Source organism: Cydia amplana, chromosome Z, assembly GCF_948474715.1.
Source record: "Cydia amplana chromosome Z, ilCydAmpl1.1, whole genome shotgun sequence".
NCBI classification, from domain to species: Eukaryota; Metazoa; Arthropoda; class Insecta; order Lepidoptera; family Tortricidae; genus Cydia; species Cydia amplana.
This window is the reverse complement of record NC_086096.1, coordinates 14,681,490-14,706,174: the sequence shown is the minus strand read 5'-3', so window position 1 is coordinate 14,706,174 and position 24,685 is coordinate 14,681,490. Positions and strand designations below refer to the sequence as shown.

Here is a 24,685-nt window from a genome sequence, read left to right as displayed (position 1 = left end):
TAACATACGCCATAGGTAATATTTGACACCTAAAATAAAGATACTAAAATAAAGTCTACGTTTTGTTCTTTTGCTCGTAAGAAGATAGTCCACACAAAATGTATACTCGGATATATATAGTAGATAAAATATAGGAAAAAGTCTAATATTTAGTAGCATTTTAAAAACCTATCGGAAACGTAAGAACTCGCGTATTAAGTATTTTTAAAAGGTTTATTGGTTTATTATTCGTAATATATTTATAATATAATTCCCATTCTATACGAGTACAATAAACATAAACTAGTAAGAATAAGGATGTAGAAATTGTAGAAGATTGTCGGTTTATTTAAAATTGTTATATTTCAAGGTAAAAATTAAGTTAGTTTCACTTTAATCTTAATTAAGTAATCACCGATTACTGATCTGGAAACGATTAACAGTGATTATCCATTATATGTAATATTATTAGCGCTGTACGGAGAAACCCGGATCTGAATAATTTCTCTATCCGGGTGTTAACATTAACACCCATTATACAATCAACCAGTTATCATTAAAATATTTGTCAAGTCGCGGTAAGTAGCCACTATACCACACAAGCATGTCAAAGATTAATGAAGTTTTATAAATTATCACGGTCAGCTACTTAAATTTCTGGCATTCAATTCTCGTTTAATTGAGTTGCAACACCAACAGTTAACGATTAAGTATTATAGAAATAGTTGTGCATGAAATATTATTGTCTGATTATGCCGATTAGCAAAGTGTTCAAGGTTCGAAAAAGGCAAAAAAATAGATTGAGAAAGGTTTCATAATAAAGTGACTTTCGTAAGTATAGATACGATTGTAAAGTAACTAAAGTTGAACTAAAGTATTTATTGGGCTCAGTCACGAAAGTTCGGTGTCATTGTAAGCACCAGCTCCAAACTTTGGCACCTGCAGTTAACGATTAGGTATTCGCTAAATGTGGCCGGTTTGATTCACTGCCGGTTAATTCCAACCGCCGCAAAGGTCACGTCGTCTACTTACAGAAAAGGCAGGTCGAGATTCTATATACGTGACCGCAAAGTTATATTTCCTGCTTCTATCTTTCTATCAAGGCGATATTGGTTGGAGACAATAACTGTACAGTGTCCTGCCACAAGGTCCGCTCGGGGGAGCCGGCGCGAGGTCGCGGGTGAACGTGCGCCGGCGTCGGGCCACCACCAGCACACGCCGCTATTCTTACAGATTATACATATTTGCCTCATTAAACCGCTTATTATGGCAAAACAATGTAAATCTTGCTCTGACGTCATCCGCATAATACGTAAAATGAAATTAATTTCCTTTAAATTGCCAACTTAATACTACTGAGGCTACATCAGGCAACTATTACTGGATCCATATAGGCCGATGCAAACTGACAACAAAAGGACTTAGGTGATTGCATAAAACTTCACATGTTTTCATGAATTTCGTCTATTCCTCATTCTAACTTGACACCGTAATAATGAGAGAAAATAACTGCAATTGTGTGGTGTAATACAATGTATGTACGTAATATAAACGTGATAGGGAGGAGTGTGCACATTAACGTAACTGGTCATTACGCAGACGCTGTGAGAAAATTATTAATTGCTGCCAGCGTTAAAGATGCGTCGATCGACTGGGGACATATGTAATAATACAATTTATACGTATTATATTAAAATTTGCGGCACTAGAGGTAAATAATGCCGAACATTTACAATTAGATAATGTGTGGTCACAGAAAGTTGTTCAACGCGCTTGGTGCGTTGCATTGTTTTTACTTTCGAATAAAAAGTAAGAATGACCTATGAATCAGAGGATGTAATAAAAATTCTCTTGCAGTGCGGTGTGTAGTGGCTATATTTCGTGTTGGCACGGCACGTGCGCCGCATACCGTGCGGCGACGGCGGGATGCTAGCGGAATATCTACACAGCAAGCGGACATCAAGTCCTTCGTTCGAATTCGAATCATAATCTCGTCGTTAGAGGCTATTGAACGCTAACATAATTATTTAGTATAAATATAAGTTTTATTAATATTCATTTAAAAACGATTTCTAAAATGAGACATAAATATCGTTAAAACTATATTGTAACATTGGCTACGTCTCACTGCGTAATTGTGCGTAAAATTTAGTAAGAGCCGCAACTTCATTTGTTTCGGCAATCTTAGCACTATTATGAGACTGTAATGAGTAACTTTGTATACAGCCGCCTAATTTGGTATGCAATTGAATGCAATCTGCAGTTCATGACATGAAACAAAACCTTCGCTTGGCACAGATTAAAAACCACCTGAAAACGAATCGTCACAATGTAAAATTATAGGAAATCCCCAAAATTATCTAATTAATTTAATTTACGTTTTATGATTTACCCTAATTTTATGTGCAATTTCGAAACATAAGAATGGGTAAACAAAAACTGTCCGGCATTTGACAAAATAACTAGAAACAAAAAATTTACATTTATAAATATGTTAATGTCTATTTGAAGGTTAATTTAGTAACTCAATTGAGTATTTATAAATGTTATAAAGGTTGTTAAATTCTTTTCGGTATTTGGCTGTTCCAATCCGCATATTATAAAGGTTAACCAGCGTTACAACTATCCTATTATAGTTCTAATCACGCCGCGAGTGTTAATTGTTACGTGACCGTAATACAGTAGATTACTAACTGTAAGGTTGACGAACTGTAGTACCGTTTAACATTACGAATTGCATTGTTGTTCACTTAAGGATAACTTGTAAGTACCAATACCAAACGTAACCCAGCAAGGCCATATCTTATCTTATAACTTTAAACGAGCAATTCTTGTATAATTGTTTATTTATATGTATATATATGTATTTCGGGGATCTCGGGAACGGCTCTAGCGAAAAATCGATCCAGCTAGGTTTTATCTCTGGGAAAACGCGCATTTTCGAGTTTTTACATGTTTTCCGAGCAAAGCTCGGTCTCCCAGATATTGATTTTTATGACAGAACTATAGGTAACAAATCGAACACAACTAAATAAGTACCTATAGATAAACAAATTAATCTGCCAATTGTTGCTGTACCTACTTATTTCTTTAAATGTGTGATATAATGCATATAAATTAAATAAATAAATAGGTACGTACAAGAATAGGGGTTGGTAGTCATGGACGTGATGGATAGACACCTTGATACTTGCTGAATGGGTATGCTTCCTCAAGCGGAAAATCAACTTTTACCACAATGCCGGGTGAACACGTTTCGTAAACAGGAACTGTGTGTGCGTAGGTTAGGGCTTGCAATTCGAATATTCGAATATTCGAATTTGTCGAATATTCGACCTGTTTTGATATTCGAATATTCGGCCGCTCAGGTTTCGAACATTCGAATATTTTTTATTACTATAAAAAAATCTATGTCATCCGCTGTAGTTACAGTTTCTGTGTTTTACGGGTATTTACAGTGAATGAGGAACGGTAGGTACCCAAATACGAAGGAAATAATATTTTTACTGTATTCCTCTCGATAGACTTCGTGAATACAGTGAAATCTAACTCAATTTAAAAGAAAACGAAATCAAAAAGTATGTTATTTTTACGGTGCGTAAGTTTTAAGTTAAAGGGTCATTCTGTTTATTCAGTACATACGTTAACGCGCTACGTCGCGCAAAAATACGCTACGTTAAGCGAATTTTTGAAGTCTAAACCTTGCCACTTATCGCAATTCTCAAATTTAATCATACCAAACCTGCCCAACTTGGTAATCTAACCATGCACCTTTAGCTGACGAATAATCCACCCAGTACTCAACTAACTTTTTCCCTTAAATATTCCAATATTATATAATTAGCCGACCATTAGGAATAATAACTTGCCAAAACAAATAAAGTCAATAAAGATTCAAAATACAATGAAATTAAAGGCCTTTTTACAGGCCTCTGAGTGATTACAGGTTAATTTAAATCGGAAAATAATTACCCACTAAAAAAAATATCTTACATACCTAGGTGCTTGGATGGTTAAAGTTATATTATTTCACGCAACGACGCATTTATAATAAGTTTTATCTAGAAATATTAAATACGTCTAATTTTGGCGTTTTACTTGTTTTTATAAATGTGGGCATCTTATAAATAGTAGGATGATAAAATCTAGTCAATTAAGTGGATTTCTGCCAAATATCATTAGTTTTAGCAATATGTGTAAAAAGCTTTTGAATAAAACGATAATAAACCGATTTGTCGTTCCTTTTCTTATTTTTTATAATATTCGAATAATTATTCGAATATTCGAATACGTCGTCAGAAAAAGTCGAATATTCGAATATCTGAAAGTTTCGAATATTTGCAAGCCCTAGCGTAGGTAAGGCAAGCCGGCTGAACGATCACGACTCCTGAGTTGGCCAGATACCACACCCTTTTGATTTTAGTGCTAACTTAAAAAGCATGACATCTAACACTAGAATATTCACAACGATTTTTATTGCGTTCTAAAACCTAGAAACAAAGAAACTCTAATTTAACCAGACTTTAAGGAAAATTGTTTAGAACCGCGCTGAAAAAAAAAGGGAATATGATTGTAGATACTTAGATAGGTAATTGGTTTAAGTTGTGATAAGTAGATAATGTATATGTATGAAATATTAGTGTTGTTTTCAATATTTAAACCTACAATTCGGCCCGAGGAGCTATTTTCTTATAATAAATTAAAAACAAACGACTTAAAAAGGAATAATATTATTTCATTTCATCCTTTTTGCGGTCTCGTTTTCTTTTTTTTAGTTTTTACTAGCGACCCGCCCCGGCTTCGCACGGGTTAACTAATTATACATAAACTCTTGAATCACTCTATCTATTAAAAAAACCGCATCAAAGTCCGTTGCGTAGTTTTAAAAATCTAAGCATACATAGGGACAGACAGACAGCGGGAAGCGACTTCGTTTTATACTATGTAGTGATTTTACAAATTTTAGTTTTGTGATTTTGTTAGGAGTGACATAGCCTGGGAGTGACGCAGTATTCTGAGGAATTCGTGCCTCTCTGGCCAAACGTTTTAAATTTCAAATGTTGATGTATGTATTTCTTATTTTTTGTACGTAGGTATCAAGTTTTCAATCCAAATACATTAAGATATGATATGAGGAGGTTCCTCAATTCCTCATGGAATCCATCATTAGAAGTGGACCTTGACAAAAACGTAAGTACTTTAAAAAAAACCGGCCAAGTGCGAGTCGGACTCGCGCACGGAGGGTTCCGCACCATCAACAAAAAATAGAGCAAAACAAGCAAAAAAACGGTCATCCATCCAAGTACTGACCCCGCCCGACGTTGCTTAACTTCGGTCAAAAATCACGTTTGTTGTATGGGAGCCCCACTTAAATCTTTATTTTATTCTGTTTATAGTATTTGTTGTTATAGCGGCAACAGAAATACATCATCTGTGAAAATTTCAACTGTCTAGCTATCACGGTTCGTGAGATACAGCCTGGTGACAGACGGACGGACGGACGGACCGACAGCGGAGTCTTAGTAATAGGGTCCCGTTTTTACCCTTTGGGTACGGAACCCTAAAAAATTATTCAAGTTTAACGAAAAGACCGACACCAAACATGAAATACGCGTCGTTGAAGAGTTCCGTTCTGATCTTCATCAGCAACTCCGCTTTATTAAATTGCACTTTATTGAATGCAAATGCTTGGTTTGTTAGTAAACATTTAAAAATCGATTTATTTTAAATGCCTATATGATTTAAAAAGCGACGGTGGCCGAGTGGATATGACGTCCGACTTTCAATCCGGAGGTCGCGGGTTCAAATCCTGGCTCGTACCAATCAGTTTTTCGGAACTTATGTACGAAATATCATATGATATTTACCACTAGCTTTCCGGTGAAGGGAAACATCGTGAGGAAACCTGCATATATCTGCGAAGAAATTCAAAAGGTGTATGTGAAGTCCCCAATCGGCATTGGGCTAGCGTGGGGACTATAGCCCAATCCCTCTCGCGCATGAGAGGAGGCCTGTGCCCAGCAGTGGGACGTATATAGGCTCAAATATTATTATTATTCTCTTTATTTAGTTGAACTCTTAGGCTAGGTGATTTATAATATGAATATAAAAGTAAAATATAAAAACACTTACAAAACAATAAAAAATACATATAAACACATTATAAAAAACCTAACCTAGATTGCCGCCGGCAGCGGGGCTTATTATTATTATTATTATATGTTTTCAGGAGTCTCCTCAATTACTCAGGGATCGGTTCGTCAGAACTGGATTTTGACAAAAATGGTCCGATCTGAACTATACATTTTACATTTAAACATAAAAATGCATATAAAATAATACGATCAAACTCCTCCTTTTTTCCTCCTCCTCCTTTTTTTGAAGTCGGTTAGAAAGGTAAATATTGAGATACAAGTCTATGCCTAAAATGGAACCTAAGGCCTAATTGAAATTATTTAAAGCGCAGCATATAATCATTTATGTCAGAAAGTGCAGTACAGTGATAGCACGAATCGAAGAAAGCCAGCTAAACTTGTCCCAGCGGACGTGGGAAGAGCGAATGGGAAATGCGTTCCGATCCAGTGAGCCTGCCGTCGAGACACGTGTGTACATCAGCCAAACCCGGCAGGCCATGAGAGCCTGCGGTCGGGTTCCACTTTGACACGTGCAGTCGTGTAACGTCGTACATCTCCAATCACACCTCAAAAACATGTTCTTAATAAAGTTCATATATTTATATCTGAGATTTTTGTCTTGCTCTTTAATATTTTTTGGTAATTTACCTAATTATTACGTAAGGTGAACATATATAAAAAAATATCCATTAATTTGGTAATCCAAGCAAGCAAGAACTTTTATGGAGACGAGTAAATGATGCGAACCGAAAAACGTGAGAATATTTGTAACGGTGCCTATAATTATTGTGATTGATCAATGATCAAAGTTCATGTTGGTTTCATGAAATACTTTGATAAGAAGTCATTAATTTTACAAATATTTTAATAACTTACGCAGACACTTTATTATTCGTAATATAATATATAAGATTGTACTAGTATCGAAAGAAATTTGTTTGGTTACGATAATTTTGCTTTAACCAGCCGCACCAATCTACAAGGTTTTCCCAAACAATCCAAACAATAAAAATTTGAATCAAGCCACATTTCTCAAAAGTGCCATCAACTCTTGAGTCAATTTAACAGACCTTCGATGTCTGGAAAGGAGTCATGGGATGCTTTAAGTATCTTCTGTGATTTTGAAAGCACGGCTACCACAAGCTTCACTGACTGTCTGCGTAACTTACTTTCTTTACATCTCGCTCGCACTAATATTATAGTACGAGCAAGATGAGAGACTAGGCCGTGACAACCTCGTGGTAAAGCTACTTGAAACTGTACTACTATGAAGTTGAAGATCGGCACTTAATTTAAGTAATTAAGTCCTACTTGCACGGTTGAATACATACAAAGGATCGATGTGAATGGGCAGCGGTCACCGGAGTCATTGATCTCGATGGGTGTACTGCAGGAATGAATATTGGGGCCTTTCCTGTTCCTTATCTACATTAATGACCTGCTATACCTTGTAAAACCCCACCATGATATTAATATAGTATTGTTTGCAGGCAATAACTCACTTATTTTCAAAGTCAAACGACAGCAACAAGCTGACAGTGACGTAAACAATTCTATTTATAAAGTACCTAGTAAATTGGTTCAATGTTAATAATTTGTTGTTAAATGAGAAAATGACGGATTCAGTTTGTCACGAGTAACGTAAGGAATTAGCAATATCTCTATTCTCTCGAATATAACAATAATAGTAGGGCTGTATGAACTTAAGTATATAGTATGTATCTTTCGAAGAAGAACGTCATACATTTATATTATCAGCATCATACTTATACATCTGTATCGCAGATGATGTTGTACAAGTTCCAGACCGTCCCTCGTTGACTTAACAGTGGTTTTATTTTAGTAATCTGTTACATAGCTTTGCATTCCTTGAAAGGTCATCGGCAGGAAAGTGAAACTGTTGAGACCGAAAGTGACGCTTACAAAATATGAAGACGCACATAAATATACGATTACGTTGATGTAAAGCGTCGCCGGATATTGTCACCAACTTGTCACTGACGCAACGAGCTTAATTCAATTGTCAGTTTTCTGACTAAGACTTACGATATTTTAAGCCATGAAAATGAATTATGATGGGTCTTAGTTATACATAAGTATAAGGTTAGATATAACACTGTTTCTCTGACTCAGCATGGCCTTAGTATATTGGAATAATAGGAAATAGGCATACGTTTCATTGGATACTTCAACAACCCTCATTAACTAATAATAGGTAACATTTGTGTCATAAATTATATTAAGACAGCCTTCAAAAAAGAGTTTCAGTAATTCTGATCTGATTGCATTTTGTTTATTTATATAGTTAATTTAGTACATCAAAATATCTACTTATTAATTATTTTCATACATAAGTATGTGCCATTGACAACTACCTATTAAAGATAATTTGGTGTGTAATTATACTAAAAGTCGTCTTCCTCGTGACTGATTTGACTCTGCTCTGGTTCAACAACAATCGATTGTTCTGGTGGAACAATCGATTTCACCAAAAGAGTGTTTTTATTTTTGTTTCAACTCGTTAGATACAAAACATATTAAAAATATAGGTTGGCAAAACTTTTAATTCCTTTATAGTTGTTAAAAAACGATGATCCATAGAGATGCACCCTTTGCTTTCGCCACATCTATCTGTTCATTATTTAATTGCTCACCGGCTCATGGGCTGTCAGTGTAGTCACGATATGAAGATGTTACATTAGAGTAGGTATGCGTGACATGCACACGTTTGTGAACGTTTTTTATGCATCTACTTTCTTCGATATACTTTAACGACCAGTAGATAATAGTAGCCAACCTTCGTTTAACTTGACCAATGCCAAACTATACAAATTTAAAATTTCCCAGCACAATTGATATTTCTGAAAGGAAGATGGATCGTTTGGATACATAACTTGATAGAAACAATATTATGTAACGGCTTTCTCAACATTCCAATAGATATTGTTTACCTTCTACGAGTTGAGCTCTCAAGCTATAAAGCGGAATTTTGCTCGACTTGACGGAACACTGCCAAAATACCAATTCAAAGCCTAGACGGTAGTAGATAAATATTTATTACATAGGTAGGCGACGATATTTTAGAGCCGATTGATCTCAATTGTATAATTTTACAGGTTTTAATTTGAACAAATTTAATCTATTATAACCGACTTGAAAAGCAGGTCGTACTCGTATCAAAACTCGTCAACAAAATTGAAACCTGAAAAGGACCATGTATGACGTGCAATTATATGGACAAGAATAGGTTTTAATTATACTTGATAGTTGATAGATTATGAAGTACATACGCGAAGATCTCGGATGGATAATACCAAAGTGTGCATAGCTGGTTTATTTAGGGTACGACCTGACCGCATTCCAGGCGCGCTACGATGAAGTTGCGTGCCGTTGCAACACTGAATTGATTTTATCATTGGGCTACTGCAACTATTAAAGTGGGCACAAGCCGACAAAAAAATAATTTTTACCAATTTATCCGACTTGATTTTAAAATTATCTAATCAAAGTTAGTTTTGAAAGAAGCCTAAAAGAAGAAGAAGCCTGAGCAAACAAGGTTTTATATTTTACAAAAAGTGTAACTGAAACATGAGTTTGCAAATTGCTAAAATAATAATACTTACTTCAGTCAAGTTGCTCCTGTAATTTGCCGCTACGAGCTCGACCGCTCTGAAACTATTAAAAACATTTCTTTCGTAATGTTTGCCTGTTATACAAACAAGTACGTTTCTAACCCTAATACGATTTATTTTAGAACGCAGTCGCTTATATAAACGGATGGGACTCCCAACTCTACTAGTCTCTACTAATATTATAAATGCGAAATTAACTTTATGTGCCTGTTACCTTTTCAGTATTAAACAGCTGAAACGATTAGATGAAATTTCCTGTGAAGATATGTAGCTTGGTTATTTTTATCACAGATAATAATGAGCTTTGCAGTCGTAGTCGCGAGTAGAAGCTAATAGTATCTAAATAATGTATCAAAACATCCGTAGCCATTAACGATTTCTCAACTTAAAATTCCTCGAGTGATAAGTACTATATTAACAGTTGTTAGTTATGCTAATTAAGCATAGGTCGCTCGTCTCCCCGGAGCGCCGCGCCGTGTGTCATTTGGACAACGAGTTTGGCTCGTTACGTAACCGCAGCGATTAGCGAGTGTTGGGTCAACGCGTGACCCGCTGCTGCGCACCGGCTGCCCTTGACATATCGGTTTACTGTAGAAAGTGCAAAGCATCAAACTCGACCACTCTAACAAACATACCACCCGCAGCTACAAATCTACTACTTATAAATACCACCACACTGCTCAAAAGGTTAATCAGCTGATTAAAATTTAATGGGTCATCGTCGTAATGCATTCTGATCCGGAACTGTAACGAATATTTATAGTGAAACCTGGTTAATTGACACCTGGATAAATGCAAAACCTCAATAATTGCAACCAAAGGTCCGGTCCCGGTCCCTTGAGACCAAAAGGCCTCTATAATTGAAATTTTTGAACCTCTATAATTGAAATTTAGATTTTAGTGCTTTTCGTAATTTTACCTCTGTAATTAACTACATCGCAACTAAGACCTCTATAATTGACACTGTGCAAAAAAAAACCGTTATTTTAGCTGTTCTTATTACTTCTATAATTGAAACGAATGTAAGACCTCTGTTATTGAAATAATGTAGACTTGTAGAGAGCAGAAACAATATTTTAATAGCAGTGATAATTTTATTTTAAATCTTCACCCAGAATTCAATTTATTAATTGGGTATCTATCAGAGACTGTAGTATGTGAAATAGTTTTGATTAAATCAAAAACATAATATGCTTTTTACATTCCAATAAAACTTCATGGTTTAAGACATTTATTCTCATAAGAATATACATCATTCACTTAAATGAGAATTAAAATTTAACTTAATGCTATAGGTACAATAACTTGGTGTAGGTATTATTAAGTTTTTGCTTTAACTTTCTTCTACAATTCAAGGGATTATTTAAAAAAACCAAATCATTATAAGCAGTAACTAATGTAGTTAAGTGTAAAAGTGCAAGTTATATAATATACAGACCAGAAACCCAGAATCTACTTTCAATGGTTATTTGAACCTCCATAAAAGCAATTTCTCAGAACGCAACCTCTATTAATGAGAACCTCTATAATTGACACAACGATTTTTTGAACCTCGTTAATTGGCACGACTTGCTTTAATGAAAAACCTGGTTAATTGACAAAAAACTGCCGGTCCCTTGAGGTTGCAATTATCTAGGTTTCACTGTATATCCTTGTTACTAGCAAAGAATTTGATAAACCAAAATGGCAAGTCAACGTAAAGTTTAGCCCGATAGCCTTGAGCGGCGGTCAGCCAAGGGCCGGTAGATAACGCGTAACCCTTTCCCCGTGTGCGTGACGCGGCAATGTCACTCCCACGCAGTCAACACAGTCCATTGTTCGCGGTGCTGGTTAGGTATTGTATCAATTATGTACAAAAAGCAATCTTTGTTTAAAAAAAAATAGTCTTTAACTATTTTGACTACTTATGTACATACATCAACATTTGTTCGCCCTAACCTTATATGGTAAGGAATTAGGAGAAAACTCAGACGTTCAAATAAATTTAAGTGTTCATTTCTGGTTCTTTATTACTGTACATTTTCAGATATATAGGTACACGTATATAAGTAGATATTTCAGGAATTATTTCTAGGAAAAAATAATTAAATAGCGAAATGTTTGCTATTACAAATTTACCAACTGTAAATAAGTAAGTTCCTAATGGGCTCAAAAAGTTTTAGATTTAGGTACCTATTTAATGTTAATGGTTCCCATGAATGATGGCGCAGATGATTCGTGATTATTGAAGGCATGAGAGCGAAAGCTGCGCGCGCGCCGGCCGTACCGTCACGACGCGGCGCGGCTGCCAGCTGACGCCCGAGGCAGACTCTTCGATATGAACAAATCATTGCGTAACTTGCCTACTCATTATTAAAAGCAGTTATTTTTTTCTGTCAATAGGAGGAGATAACAATTTCTCCGAAACTAAATTTTTTTGCTGATGTAGTCAACGTCACTTAGACTTAGGGTTGCCAACCGTACTATATTATATAGTATTGTACTATATTTTGGCTCTCTGTACCAGGGATGTTGCGAACATCCGCATCCGCATCCGCAACCGCGGAACTTCCGCATTATTTTCAACATCCGCATCTGCATCCGCATCCGCATAAAATCGATGCGGAGCTTATGCGGATGCGGATGTCGAACAAGTCGGTACAGGAACGTCTTAGCGGCGGCGTAAGTGCTAGCTAATTTCGTCATTACCAAATCGTCTAGATCCAGAAAAGTCGGCCAAGTTACTGTTTATTAAATATAACGCACTATATTCTTGCTCAAATACTAAACGTTTCGTTTTTAGGGTTCCAAATGGCAAAAAACGGAACCCTTATAGATTCGTCATGTCTGTCTGTCTGTCTGTCCGTCTGTCTGTCCGTCCGTATGTCACAGCCACTTTTCTCCGAAACTATAAGAACTATACTGTTGAAACTTGGTAAGTAGATGTATTCTGTGAACCGCATTAAGATTTTCACACAAAAATAGAAAAAAAAACAATAAATTTTTGGGGTTCCCCATACTTCGAACTGAAACTCAAAATTTTTTTTTTCATCAAACAAAAATTTTTTTCACGTATGGGACGTGTGGGGTATCTATGGAGGTCTTCAAAAATGATATTGAGGTTTCTAATATCATTTTTTTCTAAACTGAATAGTTTGCGCGAGAGACACTTCCAAAGTGGTAAAATGTGTGTCCCCCCCCCCGCCTGTAACTTCTAAAATAAGAGAATGATAAAACTAAAAAAAATATATGATGTACATTACCATGTAAACTTTCACCGAAAATTGGTTTGAACGAGATCTAGTAGGTAAGTAGTTTTTTTTTATACGTCATAAATCGCCTAAATACGGAACCCTTCATGGGCGAGTCCGACTCGCACTTGGCCGCTTTTTTTTAATAAAAAAATATTAAAAATGTAATATTTGACGTTTTCTAAGTACCTAATCTTGACATCCGCATCCGCATCCGCATCCGCGGATGTGAGCCTTTAAATATCCGCATCCGCATCCGCATCCGCGGATGTCAAAAAATCGGCATCCGCAACATCCCTGCTCTGTACTATATACTTTTGGAAAAATATATAGTACGCTATAATACTATATTTCCGATTAAACGTATGTTACACTTATGTTTAGTATTTTATCTAAAAGTACCATATTTTTTTTGAAATGTACTATATTTTTGATGCCCTATTCTGGAAAATACTATATTCTACCAAAAAATAGTTGGCAACCCTACTTAGACTCTCTAGAACCCGCTTCGTTTACTATGTGTATAGCGTAGGTATGTAAATTTGTTGCTTTTCTCTTTAATCCGACATAATCGTAATAAGTTTAGTGTTCATGTGAATTGCAAAAATATATGATAACACTGATAAGTAACTAAAACTCATACCCATTATAAAAAACTAGCAGGCAAACTGGGATCAACTTCCGTTTTTGGTTTCTGTTTGAAAATAAGTATAGGTAGTGTCTACGAATTCTACGAGTACGTTAAAAGCGCAACCTAAAGTGAAACTAAAGATTATACCTCTCTGGTGGATGTTGATGATGGCTGCTCTCATTTTAGGCCAAAGTCAAGAAGGCATATTATTTCCGAAAAAAATAAGAACTCAGTCTTTGCAATATGTTTCTCTGAGCTGATAATATAACTGATAAATGAGTAAAGCTTTTGACGCCGGTTTCGGAGCTTACGCCTAAAAGCGAAAGTAAAGGTCGTGCGAAGACGCGCCTCGTGAAAAAGGCGTGCTTCGTCGGCACGGGACAAGCCACTTAAATAAGTATACCGTGGCGGCCCGTGCCACCTCGGCCCTTACCTGACTCGCTACTGCAGGATTTTCCTACACATGCATGCATAATCAACAGCTGAACGTGAACACTTATGTGGCGAAACTGTACAAAAAAAGGTATAAAATGCAACGTGTCAGCTTGTTGCAGGGGAAGGGGACGGACTTATGCAAGGAGGACGAACAATACACCGCAGCGGTCGAATACACAGCACAATAAGTTTGGATTTGGACAGCAAATTAACCACTCTCAAAGATAAGATCGCTTGTGTGAAATAAGATTCTAACCACCTTAGTCGCTTTTCATTTGATTTGTAAAAAAGATGGCAAGTAACAGAAAACGGGTGTGTCGAAAAATCGACCACTATGATTAATTCACTTTCTATTTTATGTGTGAAGCAATTCGCATCACTTCTGTATTGAAAATCTGTATCACGGTGAAATTTCTCACTGATTTGTATTCGTAAACAAACGCCTTCCAGAATGATACATTAGCTTCGACAAAACGTAGTGAGCCTGTTTCTGTTGTAAAGCAGCGAAAGTGAAACAATTCTGTAATGGAGACGTGGTTGCTTAAATTGCCTAATTAGGAAGTGTCATGAAACAATAATAACTCGAGCAATTGTTATTCTTACGTACAAACACGTAACTTATGATTGAACTCTAGATAGGTACTAGAACACACTAAGTGTAGCTGCACATACTTAATTCTTCGCGATATGTAATTTGTTAAATTGAAGCGCACAATTGATGCATTGTCTTTAATGTATAATGTAAAACTCATTTTTATACGTAATGTACACATAGGGTTATATACAGTGTGGAAAGATAAGTCGGGCCCTGGAGGGAAACTACCTTAAATCCTTAAGCTGGCTCATTTTACTTAATGGAGACATTCCTTTATTTTTAGAAACAAAACTGCATTCAAAGTATTTTTATTTTTTTCTTCGATTTGGCTTGTCTAAAAAAATCTTGAGTACTGGACGATTCTCAGAGATGACGTTCGGTGCCTGACTTCGGTGCCGAATTTTATTTTTTACTTATTTGATACACAACTTTATTTCCTAAAATCTATAGCCTTAATATAAAGATATTGGTAGTGGAGGCCTCCATTAGAACCTTATAGTTTCTTTGATATTTGAGATTTAAAAAAACACCGAGATCATGTGCAGGCACTGAAATCAATTTGCATCACCGAATTCAAAAATGCTTACACAAAAATCACACTTCAATTTTATATCTAAAATAATTATAATTTATTAATATTTTTTATTCTTATTTGATGATAAGCGATGTAGCGAGGCTAATGATATAGCATAGATTACATAAATTTAGTAAATAGTACCTTTGTTTACTCAAGATTTAAAAATAACCAAGTTGCGGCTTATGAAACAACATCTCTAGAAGATATCCCACACTAATTGACTATCCTCATACAATAGGGCGATGTATGGTCCTGAAACGAGTTTCAGACATGTCGACCATAAATTCGCACATAAGTGCTATGAAGAAGAAAATGTTTCTTTCACACAATCTAACGGCACACTCATCAAAAAGAAACTTATGTTACCTACACCCGATAAACAAGATACTTTTGAGTGGTGTTCAATGCTCAAAAATATTTAATGCACTTATAAAACAATGTAAACAATACGGAAAACGAGTATTTTGCTAGACTTATAAATAGGTATGTAGTATTGTTGAATGACAAGGGGTTTAAAGCGTGAACTCCCTCAATTTAAAACTATTTGAAGTTGTTGACTAATGCTTAAAGTTCAAATCACCTATTAGTTATGATCTCCTGCACCCTCACACACTTAACCTAAATTGTAACTCCGATATTTAAACATAAATACATTAGACATTGATTGTTAAAACATTGGCTATGTTGAATTTGTGTTCATGGCTATGCTTTAGAAATATTGATCAGTAGGTACGTTCAGTGCCTTTGAAGCGATCTCGACAATAGAAGGCCACTTTATTTTTAATTCCTTGTTTTGTGGGTGCACCTTGCATAGTATGTAAAAAGTTAAAAACACAAGTTACTTATTTTAAACGAAGTGGGATCTAATTAACTGCATTTATTTAATATGGCTGACACGTTTAAAGGTAGCGTGGTGTAGGGTCTCAAGTGATACAGCGGACAAATTCAAATAATATACTCCATTGGTTTGAAGATAAATCAAGACAACAGCGAAAAGAGAGAATGTAACATTGGGTCTACGATTTTCAACATACGTCTCGTGAAAAAAAAACACTACTCATTGTAAACTAATGATTTTGTTCACTTATACTATGACTTAATTTACGTACAAGCATAGTTTTACGTTTATAAAGCGTATCTTGAACTTTTTAGGTGTGATAAGTTAGAAAATAAAGTACAACAAACTAGTTTACAAAGCAGGATTTGAATTCGGTGGTCACTTTCTTGATATCGGTGGTCAAAAAATCCACCGAAACCAAGGAAATCAACACCAGTGATGTCAAAATTAATCGCTTTTTAGCAATTACAGAAATAGTATGAATGATACAGAGGAGATGTAATAATGATGGGTTTTGGTACTTTCGAGGATTTCTTAATCACTTGCATAGCGATAAATGCACTAAAACTGTGGGAGAAAATTGCACCACCGATCTCAAAAAAACATAGAACCAAATCCACCGAATGACATAGAAACATTTAAAAAACTACCTTAGTATACTGTGACTGCACCTCTACTTTATTCAACGGTTAAGGCACAACTAAAGCATGCTTTGTTTGAGCCACTGAGTTCCTGGTCTACAACTTTGTAAGAGTACCGACATGGTTTGTAAATTACACCGAAATCAGTCAATAGCCCGGGACACATCGTAAATTTGGTTTTATTCAATGTGTTGAGCAAATACATTATTTTGATATAAAGAATATGATCAGTTAACTAATACCTTATGCGTGAACACCGATAATAACTCCGATATAATGCCCCATCTTGAGTAATAATTTTGTTTCAAAAAATCTGGGCGCGGGACACGCCCACCGAACATCATTTATCGCATTTGGACATTTTTTAAATGTATTATATAAATAATAAATAAATAGTTTGATAGTGTCCCAGACAGAATATATGCTGAGAATCATGCCTGAATTAATTCAGATTTATTGAACAGCAAATTCAATAACTTTTTGCCCCGGACACGTAAAAATGGCCCTCCTGAGAAATGCCCTACTAAATATTACATTTTATGGATATTTTGTTCGACAGACGAGTTTAAGACCTAATGTTTCTTGGAGAAATGTTATCATTAACATTAGCTGTATCGACTAGTAGAATAAAATTGCGAGTTTTTATTTTTTGGAATTTTAGTCGGTTCGAGTCCCGGGCGAGGCAAGCGAGTTTTAGAAAATCTTTGAATGCAGTTTTGTTTCTTTTTAAAAATAAAGGAATGTCTCAAAAACGGCCGTTATTGTTTTGAGTTTATAGATTGACGAATCCAGCAACATACAAGCTAGTTTGATGTATTCAAAAGGTCCTTTAATGCAAGATACAGTACGTAGAGGGCCCCTTTTTTAGGGTTCCGTACCCAAAGGGTAAAAACGGGACCCTATTATTAAAACTCCGCTGTCCGTCCGTCCGTCCGTCCGTCCGTCCGTCTGTCAACAGGCTGTATCTCACGAACCGTGATAGCTAGACAGTTGAAATTTTCACAGATGATGTATTTCTATTGCCGCTATAACAACAAATACTAAAAACAGAATAAAATAAAGATTTAAGTGGGGCTCCCATACAACAAACGTGATTTTTGACCGAAGTTAAGCAACGTCGGGCGGGGTCAGTACTTGGATGGGTGACCGTTTTTTTACTTGTTTTTTTTTGCTTGTTTTGCTCTATTTTTTGTTGATGGTGCGGAACCCTCCGTGCGCGAGTCCGACTCGCACTTGGCCGGTTTTTTTAAATATCTTTCGTTAAATTGAAATAATCACGATTATTTAGCAGTGGCGCTAGTGTGCACGTTGATGGGCTCTTAACATATATTATCAATATAATATTATCAATTTAAGAGTAAACATCAAATTCAGTAAATTTGTAAGTATAGTATACAGCATGTAAACTAACGAAAAACATTTACTCAAACCCGTTAATGTGTAGGTCACACTGAGCAACTTTTACTATGGCACCAACCCCGAAAACGCGAAAAAAAAAACTGACTCTCCCATAGAAAATTTCAATGTTAGACCAGCAAAAAGTTAAGAAACAACCAAATTTTTTTTCGCGCTTTCGGGGTTGGTGCCATATGTAGTAAAAGTTGCTCAGTGTGACCCATTCATTAACGGGCTTGAGTAAATGTTTTTCGTTAATTTACATACTGTACATCTGAAGATATTCAGTAACGACTGCAAGAGGGGTCGACGTACATCGCGGATCACACGAACTTAACCTTAAATACGTAACTATTAATACAATACATATAAATACATATGTATGGAGTACCTAAAAGAATGCTTGGTAAGTGAAGAAGTGGTAAAAATATTTATGGGCTGATTATATAAATTCTTACACACACGCTCAAACGGATTTGTACTGGTTATAAAATAAAATGAAACTTTTCGTCTTTTACCGAAATTAATTATTGTATCTAACTAATATCTTAGACGATAACGCTTGGGAAAACGTATGTATAAAGCCTATCTAGTTGTGTTTATCATTGTAAGCACTGAAAGCATATTGTACGTTTCAGAGAACTAATTATACAAAACCTGAAATTTAAAAGTAGGTATTGATAGGAATTAGGATATCCGGCGCTTAAATTTGTTAGCACCGTTTTTATCAAAAAATTCTTGGTATTTTTAGTGACAGGGCAAGGTAGTGTTCGAGGATTGAGGAAAACATGACCAGTGCAGATGCCGGGAACTATTTAAAACGAAGGTCAGTCTGGGTCATAAAAAGTCGTTGTCACTTTCAATACCTACCTACGGGGTATAACGTAATGACGTCTGCAGTCACGATTTATCGACGAATTTTATAAAAACGTGTTTGCCCGAGACACGAATAAATGACGCCAAGGTGCGAATGCATTTCGATATTTGATTGATGAATGTTCAACTACTTGACAACATCTTTTTCCGAAATACATGGGTAATTAATTAAGCAATTGAATGGTCTAAATTTCGCTTCGCTTTATCCATTATCCGTGTCACAATAGAGTAGTCCCTACTATGTACTTATTTAGGGGGCATACGAAATTTAAAGATACATATACACAACAGTTTTGAACTCAGTGCCTATCCAAATATTATGTATTAATAAATATGAACATCACTTTATTGCTTGAAAAATTTACACGTTTATATCAGTAGGTACAATTCACTATATTCATAACAAATTCTTATAATTTATAAATATACATTTATAAACTATGCTTAGAGATGACCTTATGATACCATGTTTTATCATATGTAATAATCATACCAAAACCAATCGTTGGATTAGTAAATATTAAGTGTCAAATTATGCACTATAAATAATGAATGTTGATATTTATCAGAGATCCAGACGTGCCGCATTCAGTTCCTACCTAAACATATTTATTTCAACAAAATATAAACAATTAAAACATTTGCACGTATCGGGTGTTATTTGGAGAAAGGTACCAAAAATATCGTAATAAGTAGATCGGATGGTTATCAATTTTTTTTTACTATATCCGATAAAATACAATCTCGGCAACATACTAGTTATTTACCAGCTCAGGGATTCGCGTAGATATCGTTAAATAATTTCAACATTTTCAACCCATTAGAGTTTTAAGAAATCTTTTTTGGTACAACTCTACAACGTTTGAAAACTATGCCGTTCAAATTTTAAGCCTTCAACGATATAGGCTTAGAGTAATGTTAACAACTTAACAGTTTATTATTCTGTTTTAATTTTATCTTGATTTACTAAGCAAACATATTTTTTTTATTTGTATAGAGTCAATTTTGCTTGTTTTTGATGATTCTATTATAAGTAACTATATTGTAAAAGTAAATAAAAAGGCAGTATAATTACAAAAATACATAAATTATGAATTTGACCGACGTCATCCAATTAAACCCCATGCCAACGGATCGTTTTGACATTTCAATAAAAGTATCTCATTCTTTCACTCCTATTGATGAATCCTGTTTGTTGTTGTCGATAAACCCTTAAATGCATGATGAAAAAATTATAAATAAAATTAGAACATCGATTTTCACTGCTAAAGCAGTGTTAGAAGTTACAAAGGGTAAAAAATAATTTTGTAAAACCTATACAATTATTGGTAAAAAATATATTTAATGAAAAATCATACCACCATCCGAAACTTACAGAATTTGTGCGAAAAAAACCGCCTAAATCACATACCTGCTAAAAATCATCAACTTTTGGCTTTTCAAAATTATCCGCAATGATTTTTTTTTACCAAAATACAGCGCTGCATAGAAATTATACAGGAACTGTCAGGAACAAATCGATTTTATCTAATTATACATAAAATTATATGTTTTTGTTGCGTTGGCTGCATTCATCACTATGCATTTAAGGGTTAAATCTCCATAGTTTTCAGTTTACGGTTCGGTCCAGACTCTACAGTCTCTACACAGACAAATTGTATACCTATTAAATGAATTTCAAGCCTCCTAACAAAAATTAACAAAATCGCGCTTCTAACTATATTTTTTACAGTATGTGTTTTAAGTACCTAATTAACATTTATTTTGGCTTATAAATGTGTGTCGAAAATGTGACGAAAACAATGTTCGTGTTCGTGCGAGCAATGTGCCAACGTTGTAACACGGGCGACTTTATTATAAACTAATTAATTATTGTAAACTCAAGTCATAAAAACCCTCCATTGGTGAAGTTTTTATTTCCAATCCCCCAAATAGAAACATTGTTAATTTTTGTCTCATCGCCTTGATAATGATGACACAATGTTAATTTCTAATTTCAGTGCTCATCACATGCGCACATCACTAGCATGTGGTTGATTTTTCATCACATTCCAACGCGGCCTTATTACATGACTCTAAACGTTGAGATGCATATAACTTTCTGTCATTGTGTTACAACGATACCGCACGTCATGCACTTAACACCTCGTGTTGCAAGCACTGGTTAGACACATCTTTAACAATGGGATCCGTTAGATCGTCCTGACCGTAGATGTTTTATCAACTCTTGTGTCATAACAGCAAATACCACGGACACACCCTCTTACGAAATAGGACAAGTTTACCACTTGGTTGCAGCTATATCAATAAACAAGTCACATTTACATCGCGAGGGAAACTGCCGGCGGAGCTTCTTCGTGCTAACAGAAAGTTTCATGGTGGTTAACTTTGACCCGGACTTTGCGGTAGTTTTCCTCTTCTATTATCGTTTCTATAGTTTGTGAAAACAAAAAGGAATTTACAAGGTTATATTTTTAAGGTTTATTTATTTGTATGGTCTGCAAATACAAATAAATAGAGCTTTCGTCAAACAAACATAATGAATATGTAAATGGTATGAGTTAGTTAGGAACGAACACGGTTAAGTCCAATAGTTTATGCGATTTTGGCAACCGTGTCATCGAGTTAGTATCTACATCTGTACGGATTTTCAAAAAATGTAAAATATGTATAAATAAACTACTTTAAACATGACTACAGCATTAGGCATGTGTGGTATAAGTAAAAGTTCGATTAAAAGTGGAGTTTAAGCTGATACTGTTTAGGGCGAAGACGGAGGGCGGCGGCGGTAGGCGGCGGAGGGCGTCGAAGGGCGGCGAGGTGTTACGTCGTAGACAATGTACCTACTCACTAAGTCGTGCATATTTAAAGGCAAATGTTTCGCAGCCTTCATTGAGAAACTCGTGCCCTCATTCGTGATGCCAGCCAGCTGCCGTTGAGCAACGGAAACTTGATTTCCTTGTAAGAAATTAGATCATATTTTCACGGTATCAAATGTGATGCGACATCTCTATCCCGGAAACTGTTGTGCAACCGGAGCCGCGACATGTTACCGCACGATCTAAGCAAACATCCGATGAAAGTGACATCGCAATGACAGCTCTTTTATGCTAAGTGCTTGCCGGGTTTCTGATGATGCATTAAATTAGATAAGCCTACTATTAGAAAGTGATCGCGTTAATTATCATTGTACTTGTAAACACCTCGGCGTAGTATTACTATTGCGACATCGTCGGTTGTCTAAATTTACTTTGTTTGAAGGTTTATTGACAGGGTTGGAGTACTTATATATGTATATGACTTACAGCGTAATCCTGACGATCATGTTGACGGCGTTGCGTTGCGTGGCGTAGCAAGTTATGGGGCGCGCGCCTGCCCGGCTCGGTCGGGCTGGGGCTGCAACAGAAACTCACATCAGCACACGCACCTTTCCCAAACACTGTTGCGACAGTATGCGAGAGACAGTCAGAGCTCGAAGAGGAAGCTACATCGCACATTTAAATGCAACATTAATGTCAGAGAGCGTTTAAATGCCAATAGCGGCGACCTTTCGGGGGTTGCGCAAGCGAGGATCGCCGGTCGTGTGAGAAAGGCGAGTGTGTGGGGTCGCACCGGAGGGGAGAGTGACACCGTTTGCGACGCGCTGCCGATCGGCGACTAACCTCGCGACCGCGCGCGCCGCTCATACTTATAGCCGCGCGCCCACTCGCGCCGCCGCCGCCCGGGCTGTTCCCGAATGCACTCCCGGCGGCGCCGATGCAGCCTGCAAGTAGTGCAAGTGCTACATACAGGGGGTCGATTTTTTAATTTCTACCGCTCAATTTCGTGTATTTCGTGCAATAATATCTCCACTACTAGACATTTAAATTCTACTAAAAAAAATTAAAATGAGTGGTCAATACCACTAGATTCCCGGATTAAATCGCTCGTTTTTCAAAAATTAGACTTTCCCCGTTTTCTACCCATTTTCGAGTGACGAAATCGAGCGATGGAAATTTAAAAATCGGCCCCCTGGAGTACGTTCTTCAGAATGCGGGAGGGCCGAAACTGACACCCTAAAACGCGGCAGTTAGCATAGGTATACATCAGCGTCAAAACTTCAACTCGTAATAATAGCATCTAATCACGCCTATAGGAAAATTATATTTAGAGAAAAACTTAACACCTAATCATGACTAAAAGAAAATCATATTTAGGGGATCTTCACTTCACTGCACTTATTCTACCAATGGTCCATAATAAAAGTCTTTCAACAAACAGCAACACGTTTCGTGTAGGTACCTACTATTTACAAATATGTTAATAGGTATATAACAAAAATAACATAATAAATAGCATTTATAGGAAAATTTTAAAGAAAAATTGTGCAGCCCGATACTCCTACTAGTCGCTGGTATTTAGAACGAGGTTGACAGTGTGATTACAATTTTATGCATATCAAAAGAATAAAGTGAATACGAAATAGTTCGATACCTAGTCGATATTTCGTACTAAAAAGCTACTTCGCTTAAGAAAAATCATAGAAAACGCTTTGTTATGTTCAAATTTGTGTGTTGTAATTTCGCGGAGTCCATTTTTAACTTTGTCCTGCCTACCATACTCAGTTTAAACCATTGAAATTGAAACAAAAATAATTAGAAAAAAAATGGAGTTGATTTTCTTTTGTTTTACATTTTTCACTTTCTATATGCTTTCTATAGATTGATATTAAACGTAGCAAGTAAAGTTTATTTTAGATATTAACAATAACAACACACAAGGCTTTGACCTTTTTATTTCTACCCATAATCTGGAACATTCTCTTTACAAAGATACCTACGCAAAATTTCATGATTGTTAAATTAAGCACGTATTAAAATAATAGTCGTCCTTCAGATCTAACCCAGTAGGTACCCATTCAACACGCAATGTGAAATTATTCCAGAAACTGCGTTTCTAAAAATCTAGAGACAATAACGCAGAACAGAAATGATGGTCACCAGACGCCATTTTCAAATATATCTAGGTACAATACCTAGATCTACCTATTGACTGTACCTTAACACTATAGCAAGAGATCTAAGGTCCACCACCTTGCATTTTGGAGACAAAGCAAACCGCTTGGAACAGGTGTTCCTGGGGGTGATCTGAGCTGATTTACCCCGGTTGCCGAGAGGTCCCCCCCAGCAGGTGGGCAGGGGAGGGGGGGCAAAAGTGCCTCCGGCGCGCATCACTCTAAATTTTATATCTGCATACATCTAGCAACTATATCAAGTTTGGTATCTTTTTCGTATAATTCGAGGATGGAGAATTCATTTCTGTGACTAAACTTTCACTCACCCATACAAAAAAATCGAGAAATTCAAAATTCAAAAAAAAATCTTTACACTTTTTTTTTTGAAAATCCTCTACAAAATTAAAACTACGAGGATTTGCTCTACAAAAAAAAATACCTGTCAATAGCCTAGTTATCCTTATATATAGAATAGTAAACTTCTCAATCATTTTTCTTTTATAACTCTGTAAAAAAAAATATTTATGTCGCGCGGCGTACCTGCATTGTAAGAGCAGTATGCAGCTTTTAGGATTTTTAAGTATGTTTTGATGGTTTCTTATAAGTAATTATGCTTCTTTTTGTAGATTACATTAATATATTACTTCTGGACGTGATATATATGCAAATATAAATGAAATATATAAATAATAATAATAAGTGGCAGCACAATTCCAACAAGCCCTCGAG

At 35.9% G+C, this 24,685-nt stretch overlaps 1 protein-coding gene across 2 annotated transcripts in view; it reads right to left on the bottom strand.

Annotated features, from left to right (window-relative positions):
• Window positions 1–22,726, bottom strand: part of LOC134661162 (mucin-5AC-like) — a 36,093-nt gene extending 13,367 nt beyond the window's left edge. The window contains exons 1-2 of one of the 2 annotated variants that reach the window (XM_063517117.1): window positions 22,511–22,726; window positions 22,269–22,359 (exon numbers count right to left, since the gene is read on the bottom strand). In XM_063517117.1, the coding sequence (XP_063373187.1) occupies window positions 22,269–22,359; window positions 22,511–22,649 (230 nt within the window). In that variant the 5' untranslated portion in view covers window positions 22,650–22,726. The remainder of the gene's footprint in view (window positions 1–22,268; window positions 22,360–22,510) is intronic. The other variant, XM_063517118.1, reaches the window with a different exon arrangement.
• Window positions 22,727–24,685: the final 1,959 nt, after the last annotated feature.